Below are 23,712 nucleotides of genomic sequence, written 5' to 3'. Positions count from 1 at the left end.
CACAGCACACGTTAGGAAAACAATTTATTTTCCAAGGTTTCTTTTAATTTCTTTATGCAAAAGAGACAGAAGAGAACAGAAGAGAACAGAAGAGATCTCAACAAATGGATTTTTTAAACAGCGAGGGGGGGGGGGGGGGGGGGTTTTGGGTGAACTGACCCGTTTGAGACAAGGAGCAAAATCCTTCAGATGTCCCTGATATTTTACACATTCAGTACATATCATGTAAGAAACATCTCTGTGTGACACAAACTTACAAAGTCACAGACTTTCCGAGCCATCAAGTGATCATTACCACAATGCAACACCTCAGTACACTGCACTGTGTGGGTGAAACACCTCGGGGGATATTTATTGCCTGTTTACAGAGGCCACTCTGCAGCCGATGACAGCAGCTGAAGTTCGATCAGAAAAAATAAATGAAGTGATCTTATTCTGTCCTTGGCAACTTGACTTCCCTCATTGACCTGACCAGAGACACATTTCATGTAATTTATTGTATGTTACTGTAAATCATTGAGATTCAGTTGACAGTAAAGCTGAACTGATAAATATGCACTTAAAGCCAGGTCATGTCTGCTGAAAGCAGTTGTTGAAGGCACATTATTTATTGCTTCATCCAGATTAAGTCCCGGTCACATGTACAAGAGTGTTTCAGTAATGAACCTTAATCTCCTGTTCACTTAGGGGGTGAATAAAACGTTTGACCCATGATATTCGCTTTACATTCATGTATCTGTGACCAAGCCTGAAATCTGAGTCCGCAAAAAAACCTGTCACAAATGAGGCTTCCTCTTTCTAAAGAAAAATACATTGTTTTAAAGTGAATAGAGGAATTGTGAATCAAACAATGAAAGCACTTCTGTTTATCTCTCTGGTTAGAAATGTATTGGTCAGATATGCCAAGTACATCCATCCGTACAGATTTCCATACTTTTAATCAGTTTATGTCTTTCAGTGCAAAATTTTTTTTTTTAAACTGACCAAACCAACAACACCACACCCTCGTATGTTAGCACTGGTGCTAAAGGAGCGCAGCAGACTCACAATATGTATCATGATAATGAAGATGAATCATGATTTTGTACGTGCTGCATTAAAATCAGACTTGATCCAAGTTTCCTCTGTGAATTTTTTCATTTGTTGGTTTTGCAGAAATGTTCACTCTGTTGTTTTGGTTTGTCAAACATCATGTTTTCTGGCAACTTTAAATAAAAACTAGTTTTCTTCTTTCATTTAGTTTCATAAATTTAGCGATAGCTCAGTTAGCTAGAGACTTAACAGTAAACTTTTCTTTATTGTCAGAAGATCATTGTTTCTTAATAATATGCCTGTGCCTCTGAATTTAATATTTGTAATAATAACATAAACAGGATCAGCAGTAGTAATTAATTAACTATGTACAAATAATCAAAATGTAATAAATAGAAAATCTTTTATTTCTGATTTGAGCTTGTTCTTAAAAAAATTGGACAATCCTGAAAATAGACACACACTTTAACATCTAAAAACATTTTGATTTAAAATGCTGAATATGGTAGCTAGTTACATATTGAGGATATTTTCTTTCGGTAAAAAAATTAGAAGTATTGACTCCTTTAACATAACAAGCTACTATATCTATTCGTAAAACCTTTTAATTGTTAACAAATGGAAGTAAAATTTCAAAATTTCTTTTTATCCATACTCCCTTTGGATATGTGACACTATTTTGTGGAGAAAACGTTCGACAGAAGATTTTCACAAAATGTAAAATAACTTTTAAGAAATATAAATAAATTTGAAAAAAGTAACTAACTTAAAGTACTGGCTTGAGGTGTAGTTGTTGTAGTTGCTTTTGTACAACAGCAAATCAAACAGGATAAAAACAAAGACTTTATCAAGTGTCGGCTGTTTGTGCTTAGTTTCCACTTCTCTAATCTCAGACCCTGATGTGTTATTCACCAGTCGGATACTTGTCTCTGTCTAAAACTACAAATCCTGCTCCATGAGAGGGACACACACAGAACTCCCATATATTCTCAGAGCTTTTGTTATCACATGAATAACATGACATGGTTTTCTGTCCATATTCAAGGATCTGTCATCAAATATACCTCTCATGGTGAGAGGTATATTTCAAAGAGTAAGACTCATGGGAGCTTTCAATGCTAATTTTAAAAAAAAACGTATCCTTATGGTCTCAGTTAGTAATGCCCAGTCTTTTGGATTTTGACATAACAGCTTGTGTCTGTATTAAAATGTCTCTCTATAGCCTGAGGTCTTTGGTAAGTAGAGCTGCTTGGGAGCGAGTTGGTATTTTTAAGTGCATGTTGAATGAGGTTGATCGTAAAACTAAATCCGGCACTAGTTTTCTGCATAATTGATTTGTCCTAGTGGTTCCACTCCTTTGGTTTTGTAACTATTTCTTTGGATAAAAAATTGTCTTTCTGTCCCCTGATGAACTCCATGTAGTCTGGATGTGTTTGTTGATGTAGAATTGCCAGTGTTTTTCTCAGATTAGACTCCAACATGAGTGAACAGATTTACTCCACAGTGGGTGCAATGGGGAAAAGATGAAATCCAGCAGCAGACGAAGAAAAACAGATCATCAGGAGCCGTTCCCTTCAGCTCGTCTCAGTGGTTTGATCGGATCAGAGGCTGGAGTAGAAGCTTGTGGAGCGCTCGGTCAGGGGTTATCTGGCCTGCAGAGAGGAGCTCATGCTACATGGTACTAAGGTCTTCTGCTCCCGGGCCTTAAGTAACCACGGGCAAGGAGACGTATGAAATATAAATACAGTCTGTTTCTTTTCTCGGACATGCACAAAATGTTGACGTTACCATGATTGTCCAAAGTTCTTCAGAAATGTACTTGTATATTTATAAATGTATAAAATCCATCCCAAAGTTGTTGTTTTTTCCTCCAAGGAAAATGTTCTGAAGTTCAATCAGCTGAATGACTCCTTGTTGAATTCAAAGATTGTTCCAGAGGATCGGCTTGAGTTACATAATTTGTGCAGAGTCCTGGAGATGCCCCTCGGTCCACAGCAGAAAACCCCCACTCGCTTACTGAAACCATGGAAGAAGACGGTAATGGTGTGAGATGTTCACAATTCCTCACTTTGATACAAACAAATATTCTCACGCTACTCACTTCTTATTGGACCTCCCAATCTCATCAAACAGCAGCTTCCACCTGGGTCGTCCAACCAGCAGCCTGGAGGTGAGGGGGCGGTACTTCTCCTCAGACATACTCTGGGGAAAAAGAGGGGAGACATGAAAAAAAAAAAATCCCTAAAACTATTAAATGAAATCAGTTCTAAATTAACACTCTTTAACATTGTGGGAGGGAAAACATTACTGCTCTCAGCAGATTAAACGTCAGTGCTGACATTTCTATGATCTCTGTACAAGATAAGACATCTGACGGACACAACAACAGACTCGTGGCACATGCCCCCTCATCAGAGAAGCACTGCTGACATCTTCTCTTGCTCTCCTCCGTGCTCCACACTTTATGAGCCCTTGAACAATATCTGTGGTGCAAACAGCTGCTATCGAAGCAATGCCAATCCAGGGACTGTTGAGGCGGGACTAAGTAAAAATAAAATGACTGTGTGTATCATTTGTGTTTCAGCCAAGTGATCTACTGATAGACCGAACTTACAAATGTGAAGAATTTACCTTAATACACGGTAAATAATTTTGTTCTGAATACTTAACCATTTTTATTTCCTTAATTAATACTTCAGCTTCCGTCTAACAGTCTATAAGGCAACATCCTATAGTGTTTTCTGATTTACAGTTGGAGCCCTCCCCCTGATCTGCAACATGAAACATAAACATGGTGTAGGAGGAAACCTCTCTGGTGGTTCAGTTTGCTGTGATAAGCCTCACACCCATGACAGGCATGTGGTTTTACACTCATAAAGTAAGTAAAGAAAAAAAAAAAGAAAAAAAGGAACACTCCTCCCCGTTCTCTTAACACCACAAAGAACCTTAACAGTAAAGTGCACATAAGTTTACAAACAAAAGGGGGACTTAGTGTTATTATTGTCTTTTGGCCTCACCCCCCTCCACAGTCCCCAGCAAAGTGTCTCTGAACCAGGTGTGTATCACATATTTAGTTTTATTTTCTCCCCAACAATGTCTACACTGTGCCCATATGTGTGTTATAGGTTTCAGTAAGAGAATATAGACAAAGTAAACAGTATACTGGTTCTAATTGAATCATTAATCTTTTCAGGAACCCACATTCTGAGACCTCCTCTGCGTCTCGTACACCTGAGCCACCACCACACAGTAACATGATTCATAACTCTTATCTTAAGTACAGTACTTATTCTCTCAGCAGGTCCTTCTGTTGTCTTTCTCAGACCAGCCTCTCGTACACCTGAGCCACCACACAGTAAGATGTTTTCATAACTCTTCTCTTTAACGTAGAACATGTAAAGTCTGGGTAAGAACCGAGCTTCAATCTCTGGGTTCTGCCATATTATTAAGCCAGGAAAAGGTCTGGAAGTTATCAACACATGTGTTCCACCGACACAGAGATTTCTGGAAATATTAAATAGATAGATTGATTACATATTCATTGTTTTTCATGTTCTTCACACCATGTCCCTAATGTAACATCCATCCTAGAATACGGGCTCTAAATGGAGCATATTCTGTTAAGTCCTGTATGTTGTATGTTGCTTTTAAGGAAAGACCTTGTTTCACTTGATTTCATCTTCATCTGAATAATAGGTAAAATAGGGTTTTAATTCACTCTTGAATGCAACAGTGTGACAGTTTTGATTATAAATATGCTCTCAGGGAATTATTACATAGTTTATCGTACTAATATTACATACTCTACCTCCTCTATACACTTTCCTATACATAAGAATGATTTATAGATATTTCAGAGCAAAATGATTGAGTTTAACCTGCCTGTCATTAGAAACTAATTAAACAGTTCAGTACCAACAAAAAATGTTGCAATCTGATTGGCTGTCAGTGAATTACAACTATTCACAGCTGGCCTTTTCATGGCAACAAAATTTAATTGAGCTTAATGGTCCTAATATGTTGTCAAATATATGTGATCATCTCATCCCTGAAACTACAGAGTCCTGATTTAAAGACTAAACTCCAGAACAGACTGTCTCTCTCGGTCATATACTGCCCTCTAGTGGAAGAAGTTCTCACAGACTGGAAAACCAAAAGCCCTGAAGTAAAGAGATGAACAGAGAGTGAAATACATTCATCCATTCATTCATCATCTATACCACTTATCTTTGAAGGTCGTGCAGGGGGAGCTGGAGCTAATCCAAGCTGACATTGTTCGAGAGGTGTGGTACAACCTGGACAGGTCGCCAGCGTATCAGAGGACCAGCATACAGAGAAAAACAACCACTCACACCTACTGTCAATTTAGAATCTCCAATTTAATCTGACCCCAACCCTCATGTCTTTAGACTGTGAGGGGAAGTTGGAGAACCTGGAGAAAACCCCCGCAGACATGGGGAGAACATCCAAACTCCACACAGAAAGACTCCTGCAACCTTCTAGTTGTGGTGTGTGTGTGTGTGTGTGTGTGTGTGTGTGTGTGTGTGTGTGTGTGTGTGTGTGTGTGTGTGTGTGTGTGTGTGTGTGTGTGTGTGTGTGTGTGTGTGTGCGCGTGCGTGCGTGTGTTTGTGTGTGTGACAGAGAGTTGGGGTGTTATCCACACCTACCTGTAGACTGTCTGTCTGACTGACGTACAGTTTCAGATTAAAGTAGTCTGGTCGGTTTTCCCGCCAAAGCTAAACGACAAACACAGACAAGGAAAGTTCAGTGTTTATTGGCGCCGATAGAGCAGTTTCTTGAAAGATAAGATGTCAAATTACTAACAGCCACAAGATGGGGTTGAGAACAAAAAACACTAGAATGGTCTTTACTCCAAGGCCTTGACTCTCAATGTTCCTCATTTTACTAATATCATTAAATTTATATTGTTTAATAGATTTTTACACTAAATACATAAATATTAGCATGATAGGTATAATAGTAGCCCTATTAGCTGATGGCAAGTTGATTATGTTGACTGATAAAGTAGCTTCACCTTTATTTTCTGAATAAACAGTAACAAGGGTCGGCACAGACATTTCGAAGTGCAGTGGCTCAAATCAAAAATGCCGATCGACTACAGACAGTGAGTGTTCTGGCCAAGTGCTGATTTCAAAGCAATCAAAAACAATACGTGCTTTACAATTAATGTCCAAACCCTAATTATGACCTGCAGATTAATTTCCATGTTTTAACTAATGTAACATGTGGGGCTATGGCCTGCTGGGTTTATTCTGACCTTGTGATGAAGGGCACACAGCAGCTCAGCAAACCAGTAGAAGGACTGAAGCTCTCTGCAGACCCAAACAAAGTACAACCTCTGCAACCTGAAACCCTCCCAGCCGTCACTGAGTGTGCAGCACGGAGATAAAAGGTGGAGACGTCAAATACCTGCTGCAAGTATTCAAGATTTTTCAGTATATGGTATTGTTGTTCGTAACTCACAGCAGAGCGTGCAGCACGCAGGCAAACGGCGTGACTCCGATTCCGCCAGCAACACACACACTGACGTCGTAGTTGAACACTTCCTCTGATGGACTTCCAAATGGACCGTCCACGTAGAGCCTGAACAAACAATGTGCACAAAAACCACAGAAGCAGCTTAGTCCACAAACTGGACAAATATGCAAACATATATTTATAGTTGCCCCCCCAGGGTCATACATACATATACAGATAAACATCCTGCATTTGAGATCCCACAGTCTGTGTGTGTGTGTGTGTGTGTGTGTGTGTGTGTGTGTGTGTGTGTGTGTGTGTACAGACGATGCAATCCCCCAACAGACACAAACACCCATCGAATCTACAACAGCTGCTCAAACACTTGTGAAACAAAACACACACTTCTCACAAATACACAAAACACGCAGATGTAAAATCAATCAGACAATATGATGAAAGTCCAAAGTGAGCCTCGTAAATGTTTGGTGTCTGCAGCCTTAACATGGCCGCAGTGGCTTCAATGTAATCTTATGGGGCAACTAAGACAGTCCATTAAATATCCGCTTAAATCACCAAATAAAGGCTGAAATTGTTGTTAAGGGTCTTTGCTAAGAGTCTGGCAACATTGCACAAGTCTAGTTCAATGAGGTGTTACTTATTATCCTGGATGAGAACCTTTATTTTGAAAGAAATGAAAAAAAAAGTTGTACGCCCCGGCCCACCAAACAGAGCGAGGGGGGCTCTGTTTTACTTTCGCAAAACAAACACTCATCCTCACTGACCCCGCATCTCCCTCTCCTTATCTCCGTCTATCTCTCTCCCTCTCAAACAGACAGCAGGAAGAGCACAGGGCCAGAGGGCAGGAGGTCAGAACCTCTGACCCCTGTGTGATTCTGAGCTTTCATGAGAAATCCCGTCAGCCACATCACACAGTCACAGACACAGACAGACAGAAATGTACTTGGGGTATCGCCTCTGTTGCACCATGGGAAGGATCTCCAAGTCTACTCTCGGTTGAGGGAGCAGCAGCTGTGTGAACCGCTCTGAGGAGAGGAGAGAAGAAGAGAAGGAATAAATTCACTGGTCTTATCTATAGACTTTATATACACAGATGGACAACATGACAGCTCCCCAAAAGTGAAGCCGATGAGCCTGGCTGCAGTCATATATAGGTCATAGGTCGTAAACCCCACCTCCTCCATGCTAGTGGATGGGACATGGAACAAACTATTACTGTCATTTAAGGCAGTTCTCTTCTATTTTTTTCTGGTAAAAATTTATTTAAACAGTCATTTGATGCTATAAAAATGGGTTGAAATGTCATGACTGACATTTGAGACTGATTTCTTGGAGGAAGGTGTTTCGTCCGTCTTTTATAAAGTCATGGTCTTATTCGATAGAACAAATTTTATAAATATTGGAAGTATTATGTATAACACCACAACCATATAAACTCAAAAGGTATTTTCTATACACGCCAGTTCAGTGTTCTCCAACATTTCCTCGCTCCATGTTGTCATGGCATAATAAGGGGCCAACAAAAACAAATTGAATTCCCTTCCTGTGCTTTGAAAGTGTGTGTGTGTGTGTCTGTTTGTGTGTGTGTATGTGTGTATAAGTACAGCAGCAAGTGGAAACGTTCTTGCATTAGTCTAAATCTCCCCAAAGGGCCACAACTTCCTTCCACAGCCGAGTCTTTCTGAGTCTTCTGCACATTAATGCAACTGAGGCCGTCAAATCAAAAAGAGTGAAACAATGGTTACTTCTTTTTTACATCATTGACTTTTCCTTTTCTCTGACATACTCTACGTGCATGTAAAGTGTAAGCGCTGTTTGTTGTCTTTATTATTGATCGACTGAGTGCATGTGTGAACTCATGGCAAATCCAGATTTCCAACATGACAATAAAACTGTGGGAACCACGCTCACCTCGAGATAAAAGACACACACACACACACACAAAATGTAGTTTTCCAGAAATGCATCCTCCCCAGAGAGGAGAGAGAAGAAGAGGAGGGCAAAACAAAATGACTTCCTTCCTGTCAAGTAATACGGAACAGTGAGAGTCAGCTTTTATCTGTGCGTTTCTGCACATGTAAACCTATGTATGGGTGTGTGTGTGTCTTGAGTGTGAGTGTGTGTGTGTGTGAGGAGGGGGAGCACGTGTTTGTGTGAACCCACCAGTCCAGTCTCCCAAGACTCGGAGATGGACGCCAAAAGTTTTCTTGTTCTCTGTGGGACACTGCGAGGAGTTAGAGAGCGGACAATGAGTCACAGCGAAACACACACATGTGCACAATTCCAACCAGTACAAGAGGCACAGACGCAGCTACAAGTCTTTTCATTTCTTTTAACGATGTGCACACACACACACACACACACACAGACAGACAGACAGAGCCTTCCTGTTGGCAGACGGCATTATTAGCCTCAGGGGTCTGTCTGCTCTCTGTCAGTGTGATTCTCTACCCTCCTCCTCAAAGCTCCATAACACACCAGGCGCAGGCATGCACAAAGTATTTGTGTGTGTGTGTGTGACTCTTTGTGAGCGAGTGTGTGTGAGAATCCCTGTGTGCTGTCGAGGCAGAAAGTTGTTTCTTTTTCTTCGGCTTCAGTCTCATACAATCTGGACTAAAATCTGCAAACATCAATAAACAATGTGAAACTGAATATTACTGGATGAGCCAGCTGTCAATCAAGTGTCTGCTGACAGTGGAGGGGGCAGGATGTTGAGACAAAGAACTGCATGTTCTTTGTCAGGAGGGGGGGGCGTTTAAGAAACTGTAAAAACATGTGAGAGTGTGTGTGTATGTACATTGTGTCATGAGTGAGGAATGTGTTGCAGCAAGTTGGTGAGTTACATTAAGTCTTACCGTCGTTAGGGTGAAGGGATGGTTCTCAAAGGAAGAGACACCTGGACAGTTAAGAAGAATATACTGAATAAAAGAGAGAGATGGAGGGAGAGAGAGGGAGAGGATTAGGGACAAAAAAGGAGGGGGAGATAAATAAAAAAGGAAGAAAGAATAAAGTACAACTGAGTTTTGACAAAAATGTGTTTGGAGATAAATCCTCATCATGTCCTCTCACCTGTCCAGGACGAGCTTTGAAGTTTTTCTTTAGCATCCGCAACTCAATGACATCACAGGGATGCCTGATGACTGTCACCACGGTAACGGGGTCACTGCCCCTGATGTAGCGGTAGAAACGCTCTGCACAGTAGAGACAGAGAGGACCGGACACCCACAGCCATGTCTGAACACACATGGAGACACAAGGTCCAAATAAAAATCTGGGTGTAGTGAATCTAAATGAGGTTTCATAGGGGGACTGTTGGGCCTTGGTGGAGATATGTGCTCTACTGAGTGACATAAACATAAACTATGATACCGTTATGTGTGTGAAAGGCTCATATCGGCCGAATTCTGATCAGCCGACCGACGCCTCAGTCAGGCTCTTCATGAGACTAAATGCTAACTATTTCGCGCTCTATCTCAGTGTGTGGTGTTTGTTACCTGCCGCAGACTAATTGCTCACAGCTCCAGTAAAGCCTGGGAAGCACAACCGGGTATAAGGGGGATTTTATGGGACCAGCTCGTTGCTTAACAACCACGTGCAAACACATAATCACACACGCAGGAAGGAACGCACACAAACACAGGCCTTGATGTAGAGAGGATGTCTGCTCCTCCCTAACAGCTCTACACCTCTAATAAAACCCTCCTGACACTTCTCAAACACGCAGCACACGTGTACCACACTTACACCCCCACTGCAGCGCAGACAACACTTCTTTCAGCCCAAAAGTACACAAAAATAAATGTTAATGCAAGGGTACACGTAATAGACGCCCACACACACACACACACCTGGGGGTAGTGAGGTTGGAAGTGAGCCTCCTCTCTGCATCTCCTCTCCTCATCTTCACCCTGCTCCAGCTCCTTGTCGTGCTGCTCTATGTTGCTCTGATTGGCTCGGAGGCAGCCAGGGGGGTGGGCCTCAATGTTGGTCTGATACTTCAGAGCTCCACTGTCGGAAAAAATTAAAGTTGGACTTCAGTTTGTGTTAGTTTTGTTATTTTACAGTTGCTTGTAACCAGAATTACCGCCAAGTAAACAGCCCATTCCAAACAGGGGGGTTTAGAAAAGGCTCTGCACTAAATCTATCTCACTACAGCACTGAAGCAACCGGACAGGCGTGTACAAGCAAACCGTGGTACCATGGTTGATGGACTTTCAGCAAAGGCGAGTTAAAGAAAAAAAAATCATAATGATTTCAGACAAGAAACAAAAAGGACATTTCTGTGTTGAACAAGTGAAATTAAATGATTGTGTGCGTACAAAAGGATCCATATGTGGCTTCTGAGAAAAACCTGAGTTGCAGCATGAGAGTTAGAGATGTCTCCAGCTGTCAGTGGGAGTCGGATATTTGCTGACTTACAGGTGAAGATAAATTCTTATCTCATCCTCTGAAGGTGGTGGGTGAGACGGGGACAAACTGGACCGACACACACACACACACACACACACACACACACACACACACACACACACACACACACACACACACACACACACACACACACACACACACACACACACACACACACAGATAGATTTAGTGCTGCCATCAGCGGACTGAGACCCGAGACCTACCCGACCATGTGCACCATGAGGATGATGTAGAAGACAATGAAGAGGTTGTGTGTGTACCAGAAGATCTCATAGTTGGACACCCTGAGAAAAAAATTCACAACATAAGAAACTATTACTTCTAAATGAAACCAGGGATGTTTAAACAGACATAATGAATTAATACAATGAGTCAATGAGGAATAAAATACTTGTCCCATGAACATGATGGAAACAGACGTACGAGAGAAACACAGACAGCACAAAAGAAGAAAGGTCAGAGTTTGTTCAGAAGCTCAGAGCCTGAGTAAGCAGGACACCAGAGGTCAATATTAAAGGGGTCATTACACACAATGACCCCCCCCCCCCCCCCATAAACACTACAAACAATGAACATCATCAGGATCTCTTTGGCCGCAGCTTCTTTCATGTTTGTTTTCTTTGAGTAGATCCTGTTTCTGTGCAGGTCTGAGCAGCATCATTCACGTTAAACCATCTAAAAGACGAATGTTAACATCCTGTTAGGTCGTTTTCTCAAAATCCACTGATGTTAAGTCCAAAATTGAAGAGATTTCATGTATAAGTTGAACTGAAACTGCACTCAAATTTGGTTTATACCAACCTGCAAAAATACATTTCAAAGAAAATAAACTGCCTTGCTTCTAAACCGCACCAACATTTAAAAAGAATTATGATCATATGAAAGATCATGAATATATAGTCTATGTGTTGCATTACACATACTGGAAAAAAAACAGATAAATCTGAAAAATCATCATTATGGCACAAACTCACCAGGCTGGAGGTGAACTTTGCTTTTAGCGATAAAGAATGAATGCGCTCAGCAGTGGAAAAACATTTTATTACTTACATTCCTCACCATTGTGCCACACTATTTGCATTTTTCTTACATATTTCCCAGTACTTTAAGGAAAGGTGGGGACGTATGTGGGTAAACAAAATGAAAAGGCCACAATGAGAATAGAAAGGCTGATCAAATTTAAGACTATATTTAAATAGTAACTTACTGTATGTTAAATTATCTGTGTATTTTGTTAACAACCATATGCTTGAAGAAAAGAATTATGAACTTTCAGAGATACTGTAAGTTACTACAGTGGAGGAGTTGTAAGTATTAGAAAGACTTGTGTGTGGACCAAGGACACCTCCAGTCTGCACAAAATGCAGGGATCAAACCAGCGACCTTCTGGTTAGTGGACGGCCCTCTCTACCTCCTGAGGCACAGCTCACATTAGAATGTAATTAGTAATGATGTTAAAGGGTAAAACTGTATATGTTAATAACCCTGTGCACATTAATGTGTGTTAATATCAGGGGATCACTGGGACTTATTAGGAGGGCATTCCTCCGCTCTGCTGCAGCCATCATCCCACCTCCCCAGCCACTCACCCAAACTCTTATCTAAAGCCTTAAGTGGTCTGGAAAAGCCTCTTATCCTCTGTTCAATTACTGAGGGAAGCAAGAAGAGCACACACACACACCCACACACACACACACACACACACACACACACACACACACACACACACACACACACACACACACACACACACACACACACACACACACACACACACACACACACACACACACACACACACACACACACACACACACACACACACACACACACACACACACACACAGTGGTTGACCCACCATGACCTGAGTAATGACAGAGCTGAGAGTGAAACACTTAGTGTGGATTTGCTCTGTAACAGAGCGCAGTTAACATTTCTCCTTATGGTCTCCATTTCCCATTCTTACACTGTCTTCATCTCACAAACACACAGGGACGACAGGGACACAAAGGGACAGAAACAAAGGCAGAGACCCATGCATTCAAGCACAAGTGGCTGGATTTCGAAAACGAATAACTTTCTCTGTATTTCAAGAACTTCAGCTTTACATGCCTGTTTGTTAAGCTGTTTGCAGACTATGAAAATTGGATCCGGACATGTTCTAGAGTTTGCCTTTCACACATGAAGGTCAGACGTGTCCGCAACAACAGGAAGATTTCCGGAATATTCAGGCGAGGGGTGGCGTCTGGGTAGAACTTGCAGGAGGCAGGACATGACGTTTAACAAATGGGAATCACTAACTTTTGTTTACAGCACATCGACACCGGCGATGTCAAAAGCTCTCGGATCTCATTGTCTTTCCAATTTGACAACTCCTTCTTCTATGTGTATGACACTTCTTTTTCATCCTGAGATATTTATATTCTTCACGTTTTTTTCAGGTTCACGTCCGTCTTTTGTTAGAAATGTCATGGACACGCCATCTAACTAGCAGTGACTTTTCTTGCTGTATTCTCACTCGGACATTCTGACAATGGGGCTCTCAGGAAAAGTTCCAGAAAATGTCCAGAGCAACTGACACCGAAAATGTCCAGACCTGAGTGCATATCTGAAAGCAACTTCATAATGGTCGTGTGTAAAACACTGCTGCATGCAAACTGTATCCACCTCTGTTAACACATCTGTGACACAACACAAAATAAACAAACAAAAATTACACTATGATCATCACGATGGAGGATGGTGGTTTAGTTGACCTACCGTACGCAGGAGGAGGAGGACATGAACATCAGGAAGAGGATGAGAACCAACAGGACGCCGGTGACTCCTGGGACTAAACAGAATAAGCCAATTAGAGAGGAGTAAAGGACACATACATGTATTCATCTGCAATGGGAGATTTATCCATGCAGGTCACACCATATATACTGAATGACTTTCTACAAGGATTTATTCTAACCATGAAAACAGCAAATAAAGAGAAGATATATAAAGAGAGACAAAGAGAAGTGTATACAGTGTTCATTTATATGCAATGCTGTATAAGAGTGAGTCGTCTTTCTTACTTGTGGTCAAGATGATCAGCTTGGGATCCTGGAGAGGAAACGGAACAAAAGGGAGAGTTATTAGCACATTTTATATTCCACGTCTAAGTAGCCAACTGTGCCAACTGTGTACCGGGGAGAGCAATCAGTCTGCAGGCTTCAATCCAACACATGACTTCGGCAGGTGAATTCATTTCAAGTGCCCCCCCGCTACTAGAGAGGGTATTCATCAGTGATTGACTGGATTGACTGTAGGCTGAGGACTCTCATGGTAGACCACCCTCGCTCAAGAGTGAGGACGAGTGTTCAAAGGGCTGTTAAGTGTTACGACTTGAGTTAAATCTTGTAGCGTACAAACACGTGGCTATGCGCCTCACCTCTCCTCTGTGGCGAGCCAAATTGAGAGCAGGAAAGTCGTCCGAGTACCTCACACTGAAGTTCATGACGTTCACCAAGTGGGCGGACACGTGCACAACTGCAGAAGGGAGGAAAGGCGGGTTGCACACAAAAAAAAAGTGATTTGAAACACACACTTTAGTGCAGAGACGCCAGCAGGTAACACATCTCGGCTTCAAACAGACATGCACTCGATTGTTGAGGTCAAAATGAACTGCACGCAGACACTCGTACAGACATTTCTTTGTCTATTCAGCAGAAAGTCAGCAAAACACCCTCCTGACTCACTGACTCATGCACGCACACGGACACACACACACACACACACACACACACACACACACACACACACACACACACACACACACACACACACACACACACACACACACACACACACACACACACACACACACACACACACACACACTTCCCTGACATCACAGGCTAACCACGCAGCCATTCGACAGCTGATGGAATTAGGAGCTGTAATCATGAGACACAAGGGTCCTTTTCTCTCCCTCACATCCTTTCTCACTCCCACTGCTTCCCACCCTATTCTTCCCCCTCCTTCTCTTTCTCTGTCTTCTCTCAATCTGGGCCTCACTCCCTTCTCCGCTAACTCCCTGTCGTCATTGTCGTTCGTTGTCTCAAAACTTCAGCGCTCCGCAATTAGAACATGACAAAGAGACATGTATATGTAAAGACTGTGTGTGTGCGATAAGTATTCAACGTTGTGGGGACCTACATCTGCAGTGTCATTACAGGGACCTGTCTTCCTTATGGGGACATAAATCTTTACATTTTAAGGTGAAGACATGTTTTAACATGTTTACACAAGTAGCTGCTATGATTAAGGTTAGACTGTGTGTGTGTGTGAGGTGCTACTGATGAAAGATGGATTAAGCTTGACATATGATATATAGTGAAGAACAGATGTCAGCTCTTGCAGTTCTTATATTTCTATCGTTCTATCAGCTGTGTGGCAGTGTCATTCCAGCCAGACTAAAATATCTCAACAACTATCGAGTGGATGTCCAGGAATTTTTTTTACAGACTAGTCATGGTCCCCAGACGATGAACCAGCACTACCATAAGCGTGACATTGGTTTTAAGTAAAATGTCTCTGTAACTATTAGATGAGCTGCCATGAAATTGAACACTGCTACACACATTTTTACCATTTTTTCATAATGTTTATGGAAATGCAACACCAAATCCCTGTGGTGCACCAGTGAAATCAATTAAATGTGAGTCCTCTGCAAACGCTGTAGCAATGCGTTACTCTAATTCAGATGTCTCTGTCCAAAATAAAGACTTTTGAGCATGCAAGAATTTTATCATGAAGGGTAGAAAACTCTTTTAAAAAAAGGTTACATATTTTTTTACATCCCAGATCCCATCAGCCACCATAACAGTGGTGCTGATTAACAGTTGGAGGACCAGAGCACGACCTCTATACAATACTTGGAGCGGATCACTGCAGGGGAAAAGCACACAGCATGTTGTTCTACGTAGGTGACTTTAGTGCTGACTTCACTTGCAGTTTATCTTTTTTCCTGAGAGTCGTGTAACTGTAAAAATATGATAAGATGATATGAGCCAGGCTACTCCGAGAAAGAAAAAAAAACACGGCTGACAGACGTGATGACTAAAAGGAAGAAGCGTGTAAACCGGAGACAGCAGACACGCAGCTGCGAGGAGCTCCCATGATGTCATGAGAGGATCATCTCAGGATCCACACACACACACACACACACACACACACACACACACACACACACACACACACACACACACAGACACACACACAGACACACACACACACACACAGAGACACACAGCGTGACACCAAAAACACACAAGACCAACTGGAGGGACATCACAGCTGGTACCCCAGGAATGCTGAGCCAGCCTGGGTTCATTTAACCACAGTAAAAAACACACACACACACACTATAAACACTGATACATAAATACGTAAGCTGCTCAGCTGCAGTGACAGTTTTACCAGAGAAGATGCAGATGGTGACTCCACAGGCCACATGAAAGGTTTTGCTCTTGTCCAGCAGTCTGCGTGTCTTTCTGCTCGATACCTGCACGAGCGTGTGTGTGTGTAACATTGACAATAGTTAAGCCATGCATTCATGGAAAACCAGAACACACAGCTAATTTTCCACTTATCCTGTACCCCCACATTCAAAATTCATCTAAACCAGTTTTTACCAATTTTCACATTAAAATCACATCTAATTACACTTAATATATGACTATATTTTACCTAAAAAGAAACTAAACAACAAAACTATTTATATTACATAAGAGTTTATTTATTGTTAACTATATGAAATTGGTGACAGTCTTTGAACTTTTATCAGTTTTTAAATAAAAAATGAAAAATAAATCAAAGGCCAAATTTCTTTTGAAAGTGATTTTTTACTCGACACAAAGTTAGATTAAATTAACACCGACTTATTCATCCAACCTAATGAAAACCAAATATTCTTCCTATTCCTCTCTTTCTTTCTTTCCTTCCTCTTTCATTCCATTCCATTCCATTCTTTTCTTACCGTGTGTGTTCCTCGGACAAAGGTGAGCAGTGAGCGACACATGGGCAACAGCACCAAGCTGCAGTTCAGGTTCAGCACGGATGCAGACGCCCTGCTGATGCACAGACCGAGCTGGGAGACACACACAGATATAAACACACACATTGTTAGGCAGGTTGCTGCAATGGGACCTGATTCAGCAGATGTAAAGTGAGAAGGGTCTGGCAGATTAAGACACTTTTGAGCTGTTCCTTTTCAGATTAAAACTGTTCAGTGTGAGCACTGAGGCCTTGAGGCATGACTTCCTGCTCCAGAGACTTTTAAAACTAAATCTTTGTTCTTCTCAGTGTGGAGAGCCAAGAACCAGTCCCCTTTAGGCAGCTCTGCGCTGGGGCTTTGCCTTTCAATACAAATAAATACATTAATGAACAAAAGAGTCTGACAAATGTGGATTTTTGTGTGTTTTCTGTCCATTAAAGGTTAAGATCAGGAAGTGGCAAGCATTTGCAGATGCACTGGATGGATGGATAAAAGGTGTAAAATGTATTTGAAGTCACATGGACGGGATGTCAGCCGTGTGATCTGGCTTTAGAAATCTAAAGTGACAGCTAAAACTAATGCTTCTTTTTTTTAAACACTGGATGTACTTTGGCATCTGCTACACTCAGTACATTTAAACACTTTCTTGGCAGCCTTTGTGTGCACCGCCGGTGCTGTCGCTTCTGATTACGCCTCAGGAAGTGAAACAAATAGTGGAAGATGAAGGTGTGTAGCTCAGAGGAACAGGGCAAGACAGACAGCTCATGTGTGAAGCTGTAGTCTGACCTTTTAAGGGATATTCCACCCAAAATCAGCGAGTTCAAGTGGTGGTAAGCTCTAAGCGATGCAACACAATCCAAGAAGTTAGCTGAAAGAATATCAATTACATGCACTGCTACCTCGCAACTGGACAAGCAGCAGTTTGAAGTGATTAGACAGCAAAATGACAATTGCCACAACCCAGCTGAAGCCTGGACAAAGGAGGGGAGACCACAAATTAGTTTATTTAAAGAAGCTAATTTAAATTTAAATGTAGCAATCAAATTACAACTCAAACCAATCGCTGTGGAGCCCATGGGGGGAGTGGGAGACTGGATGAATGCCACCAGCTTATACAGTGCAGCTATAGCCCAAGTGAGGTGAATCTACCTGATGACCAAACTCCTCCAATCAAGACGCCTCAAAGTGGTTTCATCACAAACCCTAGAATTTAATACATTTTAATTCACATTTAAAAACTGTCATACCACATGGAACAAGTCGTTTTGTCTTTGTCCCAAAATGAGCCAAAGTTTGAAATGCTCTTCAGATCATCCTTCCCTGGAACAAACCTACAAAGCCACAGGTTCCTCTAGCTTGTCCATTGAGCATATTAATGACTTAAGGAAGACAGTCGAGATTGCAGTGGCTATAATCTTTATAAATCCCTGACCACATAACACCAACAGGGTAGCAACCACCCCAACCCTCAAAACAGATACAAACTACAAATTGGAAGGTGTGAATCCCAACGTGCACCAACAAAACCAAAAGAAAGGGCCCACCCTTAACTCAAGTCTACCCAAACTTAGGCTAACTAATATTTAACTAACTAATCTCAACTCTTCAAACAGATCCAGTAAATCCCTGCCATGCAGTTACCCCCGGAGAGCCGAGGATCTGATCACAAAACGCTCGACTCATATATGATACGTCCCAAACACATTTTAAGAAGTGGGCAGTTTTAAAGAGTGCAGATTTGACAACATGCCAAAGAGGGAAGACCACACATGAGTTTTAACTAAAAGTGCCTGTTCAGAGAGGGTCTTCCCACAATGCATTTCCAGAACATGGGTGACCACAACTGACAATATGACGACTAAGACAACTGAAAAAGAAGTAAGAGTAAGACCTGCTGCAGGGTCTCTGAAATGTATGGTAGGGTATGATGTACTGAAAAGTACAGAGCACGCAGGTCAATGTTAGAATCTACATATAGTGAGTCAAGGTTAAGACCAGTGCACTTAAAGCATCTGATACATTTACCCTTTAAAAACACAGACACATTCGCTCTGCACAGCTTCACAAAGAAAAGCAGCTGACGGCAAAAAGCCACAGGCAGGAGATCTGATATCCTGCTTTCTGTACATTCCCAACACAACGCAGACACACACACACACACACACACACACACACACACACAGAAACATACAGGTGAACAAAACAAGATGCTTTTTGAAGTTTAATCTAATTCCCCTTCGGTAGAATTAAAGCTTTGATATACATCTCTGTCTTACATGTGTGCACATTCACACTCTCTCGCTCTCTCTCACACACACACACACACACACACACACACACACACACACACACACACACACACACACACACACACACACACACACACACACACACACACACACACACACACACACACACACACACACACACACACAAACTTAAGCCCTCTGGCAAGGCATTCAGTTAAAGCCAGCGGCGTGCCCACACTTGCCCCTCTCTCCCCGGTGCCTCCCACTGTACAGGCAGTGCATGAATAGCTCACACATGGCGTTTGCAGCCTCATCTGATTCTGCCTCTAATTCATTGCTGCACAAATTGTTTCCTCTGTTTGATTCTCATACTGTCCTCCTCGTGGTTTAAAGCCGTTGACCAATACTCAAACTCAAAGTACTGCAACGTTCTCCACATTGTCTCCTACACCTGCTGGGTGGTATTTTTTAATGCTCACAGGTTTGTTTTAGAAGATACTTTTAAAAAGATCACCACATTCCCAAAACAGTGTTATGAAGACTGAGGACGTCATTGTGCTAGATTTAGGCCCAAGGCAAGTGTCTAAAAATGAAGCCCCGATCACAGTGATATTGGGTTACAGGGAAGAATTTAAATGGCTAACACATTAGATAAACTAAGGGCATTCAGTAGATCGCATACCGTCAATCAAGCTGCACCAACATTTCACACACTTACTGATATCAGTCCTTTAAACATTTTTCATCAAGATCAATGAATTCTCAGAGATATAAACGAAAGTGTTGCAAAACCGCCTCTCTCACAATGTTAGAGAAAGTGAACAGCAATTCCTGGACTCCGCCTCCTGGATCTGGATCCACACCAAAATGGAATGGCTTCTTCTCTGGCCTAAACCACAACCTTCCACCAAGTTTTCTGGTAATCTGTCGAGTACTTTCTGCATAATCCTGCTAACTAACAGACAAACACAGATGAATACATAACCTCCTTTGCCGAGGTATATAAGGGTGCTCAGAGACTGCACACCTCCTATAAGGTTAACGCCATGTTAATGATATTAAAAAGAATCCTGGATCCACCTGTTTATCTGGATCCACTCAAAAAGTGAATGGATTCTTCTTTAGGTCATGCCCCACTCCACACAATTTCATGGAAACTGGTTCTGTAGTTTTTTTGTAATCCTGCTTACAGAAAGCAAACTGTCTGATTGGACGGTGTTGTCAGTGTATTTCCTGTGTGCTGTGTATCCTAAGACAAGGAAGACTTTCTCTGCCACAAACACACACACACAACACGAACTTGTGACAACAATTACACCAACGCTTATGTGGGTTAGCAAGCATCAAATTCCTGACCCCATGTGTGAGTGTGTGTGTGTGTGTGTGTGTGTGTGTACCCAGGCTCATGTCACTATAAGCCGATCCAAGAGTCAGCGCACACACACACACACACACACACACACACACACACACACACACACACACACACACACACCTAATTGCTGTCACAGAGTTTACAGTCATAACTCAGACTCATTAAAGTTGTGTTTGACGGATGACCATGCAGCTCACATCTTGTTTCAGAGATATTCATGGAAATCTTTGAAGCTGGTGAAAACATCAGCAAGTTTTTTCAACATTTTCAAACCTTGCTAACGGAAACCTTCAGTTGCTTTGTTGTTTGTCTGCACAGCCACTAAAAAGCATTTGGAGTCACTCTACATGATATATGAGGATGCCTGTGAAAATAATGTTTTGATAGCCTGTGTGCTGAGTTTTGACGTTACAGCTTAATTATTATCTAGAACTGAACTGCTGTTTTTCACTTATTACTCTACTAATTCGTTCAGTCTTGAAGACACTGAGACTTTCAGTGTCATGGCTTTGATAAAGTTTTACATGATGTGGTGCGTGGGAGTTCAGGTAACAAACAACAGATGTTACAACAGGCCTGAGTCAGATTGGACCGCACCTCACAACTCTGTGTTTCTGGCCTCACAATGGTTGTAGCTCGATTTTTAAACTAGCTTATCTCTTTTGTGTCAAGCAGTTGAAAAAGTCCCATGTGTTATTAGGAAAGCATTGTGTTTGTGTTTCACTTTTGTCAGGATGCGACAGCGATTGGAAGTATTAACACATATGAGGTGAATAACAGACGTTTTTAGGGCCGTGTGTTTGTGTGTCAGGTCTCACCCCGAGCATCTCGTACAGGTAGTGATACTGATGTCCAGTGGAATAGAGCAGGAAGGTCCTGAGGAACAGCCAGGTGTTTGCTGCCAACCACAGCATCTACACACACACACACACACACACACACACACACACACACACACACACACACACACACACACACACACACACACACACACACACACACACACACACACACACACACACACACACACACACACACACAGAGAGAGAGTGAGAGAGAGATCTATTAGCAGCACAGCATGTACAGATGAGTCTAAACAGCAGCCATGTGTTCACTATCACTACATCTGATCATAATTGTCAATTCTATAATATACTGTTTGCAATGTATGGATACACAATATTGATTTTTTTCTCAGAACTTGTCAAAAGTTCTCTTCAGAAAAAGTATTAAAAACCTATTATCAGTAAAATGTTGGAGTGGAGCTTTGAAAACTTTGGCCAAACTTTTGTTCTCACCAGGATCAGATGCTTCCCTCCCTCGTTGGCGACCCAGCTCCGCAGCGACACAACCATGTTGCCCCCCGGCTCCGGGTCAGGCAGCTGCCCCGACTTCTCACCCGAGCCTCGGTGTGTCAGAGAGACGAGGAGCCGTCCTCCCTCAGCTCCGTCTCTGTCTGTGTCTCTGTCTGTGTGTGTCTGTCCTCCTGCGTCCTCCTGCCCGCTCTTACTGTCCCTCCGCTCCGGTCCGAGCTGAGCGCACTTTGACTTCTCATCTCCCAAAATCAAACACGTCTGGGCGGCATCATCTCTGTCCGTCTCCGCCTCCTCCTCTCACCTCAGTCCGCTCCACATCCTCAGGCCTGCGGGTGGAAGTGTCCAGCACCGCCCCTCACATCCAGGCTGGAAACCTCACTGCAGCAGATACAGATAAGAGACACACGGGGGAACAATACACGCCGCTCCTCTCTGCCGCTAGAGGGAGCCACAGACTAACCTGTACCACTGAAGCGGCCTGAAAGAAGAAAGTTTGTGCCAACTTTACTTGTTACCAAATTTGATGGCCTACCACACAAATGATCTAGAATCCAACATCGCAAAACTCTTTTGGCCCAGATTCAACCCACATCGAACGCTTTCACCTGGCCGGTCCAGTCCTGTTCGCCAGATCTGGGCCAACCAAAGGTGCCAAAAGTGGCCCAAATTTGTTTTGTGCTGTTTGTTTTTGTGCTATTTGGGCCACATTTGTTATTTTACAAGTGGGCCACTATGGGCCCACATCTATTTTGTTCGGCCACAAGAAGGCCAGAAGAGCTGCATCATTGTCTAAAGTGGCCCACATCCGTATTCTGTCTGGGATGGCACCCAGTAGACCACACACCTCTACTACGGCCCAACAGTCAACTGATGACACATTTAAATTCCCCATTTGTTCCCACACACACACACACACACAAACACAAATTAAATGAAAATTAACAAAATGTTGAAATCTTACAATGTTACAGAAAGTGATGATTCCAGATAGCACCAAACTTGAAAGTGTTCTTTCCTGATCCACCCAGCATCTTTCTTCAAAGTTTCATGGTAACAACTTATTTTAACACAATTGAAACCTTTATTTGAAAAAACTATTTAATTTTCCTTCAGTGTGTAAAGTCACGGTAGAGGTAAGGGTTACCAAAACACCACCCATTACGAATGGATTATAAATTGGTAGTAAGTAGGCAATATGAATACAGATCAGTTATGGTTGGGTATTAACATAATTGATACCTTTAATTTAAAAAAAACTTTATTAATTTGTGTGTGACCAATTAAAGTACTTTCTTTTCTTTTTTTTTAGTAGAGGACTATGAGTGTGTGCAACTTGGTGTGGCTTGATGAATGTAAGAGGACTGTTGGGCCTTGTGCTCTACTGAGTGCCATTCTACTTTGTCTTGGTTTGGGGAAAAGCTTAATGTCACAGCAATGAGTTATATTTGACATAGTGAGTGAGTTTGAAATGTCATGTTAGTCCCGATAGAATTTAACTTTAGGGTCCAGTTAGTCACTTTTTTTGTTCTTGTTTTTTTTCTGTCAAATTGTGTTGTCTTTATCAACAAAGGATTCAAGCTTTGGAACTTAATGGACCTTTAAGGCCCGATTGTTTGTTTCAGTTATTTCAATGTGTTTTAACTTTGTGTCAACAGTTGCAATGGGACCCAAAGGAGACCCCATGTCCAAAAAAAACACAGAGAAGCGTCCCATCACCTCACATCTGTGTTGAATACTCTTGAGGCTAAATAAAAGCAAATTCCTGGAGCGAGGTTCCTAAA

The 23,712-nt window shown here is 42.1% G+C and overlaps 1 protein-coding gene across 1 annotated transcript; it reads right to left on the bottom strand.

The window, feature by feature from the left end:
* Positions 1–478: 478 nt before the first annotated feature.
* LOC117772812 (NADPH oxidase 4) lies at positions 479–22,413 on the bottom strand. The gene is made up of 18 exons (XM_034604296.1): positions 21,914–22,413; positions 21,434–21,529; positions 16,974–17,084; positions 16,415–16,499; positions 14,385–14,482; positions 14,029–14,056; positions 13,724–13,796; positions 11,166–11,246; positions 10,380–10,539; positions 9,601–9,765; positions 9,387–9,449; positions 8,695–8,755; positions 7,475–7,556; positions 6,517–6,636; positions 6,311–6,419; positions 5,700–5,768; positions 3,134–3,234; positions 479–3,048 (listed from the first exon to the last, which is right to left on the bottom strand). Exons 1-18 carry the CDS (start codon positions 21,968–21,970, stop codon positions 2,928–2,930), a joined length of 1,680 nt encoding a protein of 559 aa, XP_034460187.1. The 5' UTR covers positions 21,971–22,413; the 3' UTR covers positions 479–2,927.
* Positions 22,414–23,712: the final 1,299 nt, after the last annotated feature.

Source organism: Hippoglossus hippoglossus, chromosome 13 (genome assembly GCF_009819705.1).
Source record: "Hippoglossus hippoglossus isolate fHipHip1 chromosome 13, fHipHip1.pri, whole genome shotgun sequence".
Classification (NCBI taxonomy): domain Eukaryota; kingdom Metazoa; phylum Chordata; class Actinopteri; order Pleuronectiformes; family Pleuronectidae; genus Hippoglossus; species Hippoglossus hippoglossus.
This window is presented reverse-complemented; position numbering and strand designations above follow the sequence as displayed.

What these genes read in the sequence shown, in the direction of transcription:
- LOC117772812 (XM_034604296.1), bottom strand. Translation starts at nt 21,970, where the DNA reads ATGGTTGTGTCGCTGCGGAGCTGGGTCGCCAACGAGGGAGGGAAGCAT. An exon ending in CAACAGAGGCGATACCCCAA is followed by an intron (nt 6,637 to 7,474) that starts GTACATTTCTGT and finishes TTGTTTGTTCAG; the next exon opens with GCTCTACGTGGACGGTCCAT. An exon ending in GTCAGACAGACAGTCTACAG is followed by an intron (nt 3,235 to 5,699) that starts GTAGGTGTGGAT and finishes CTTTTTCCCCAG; the next exon opens with AGTATGTCTGAGGAGAAGTA.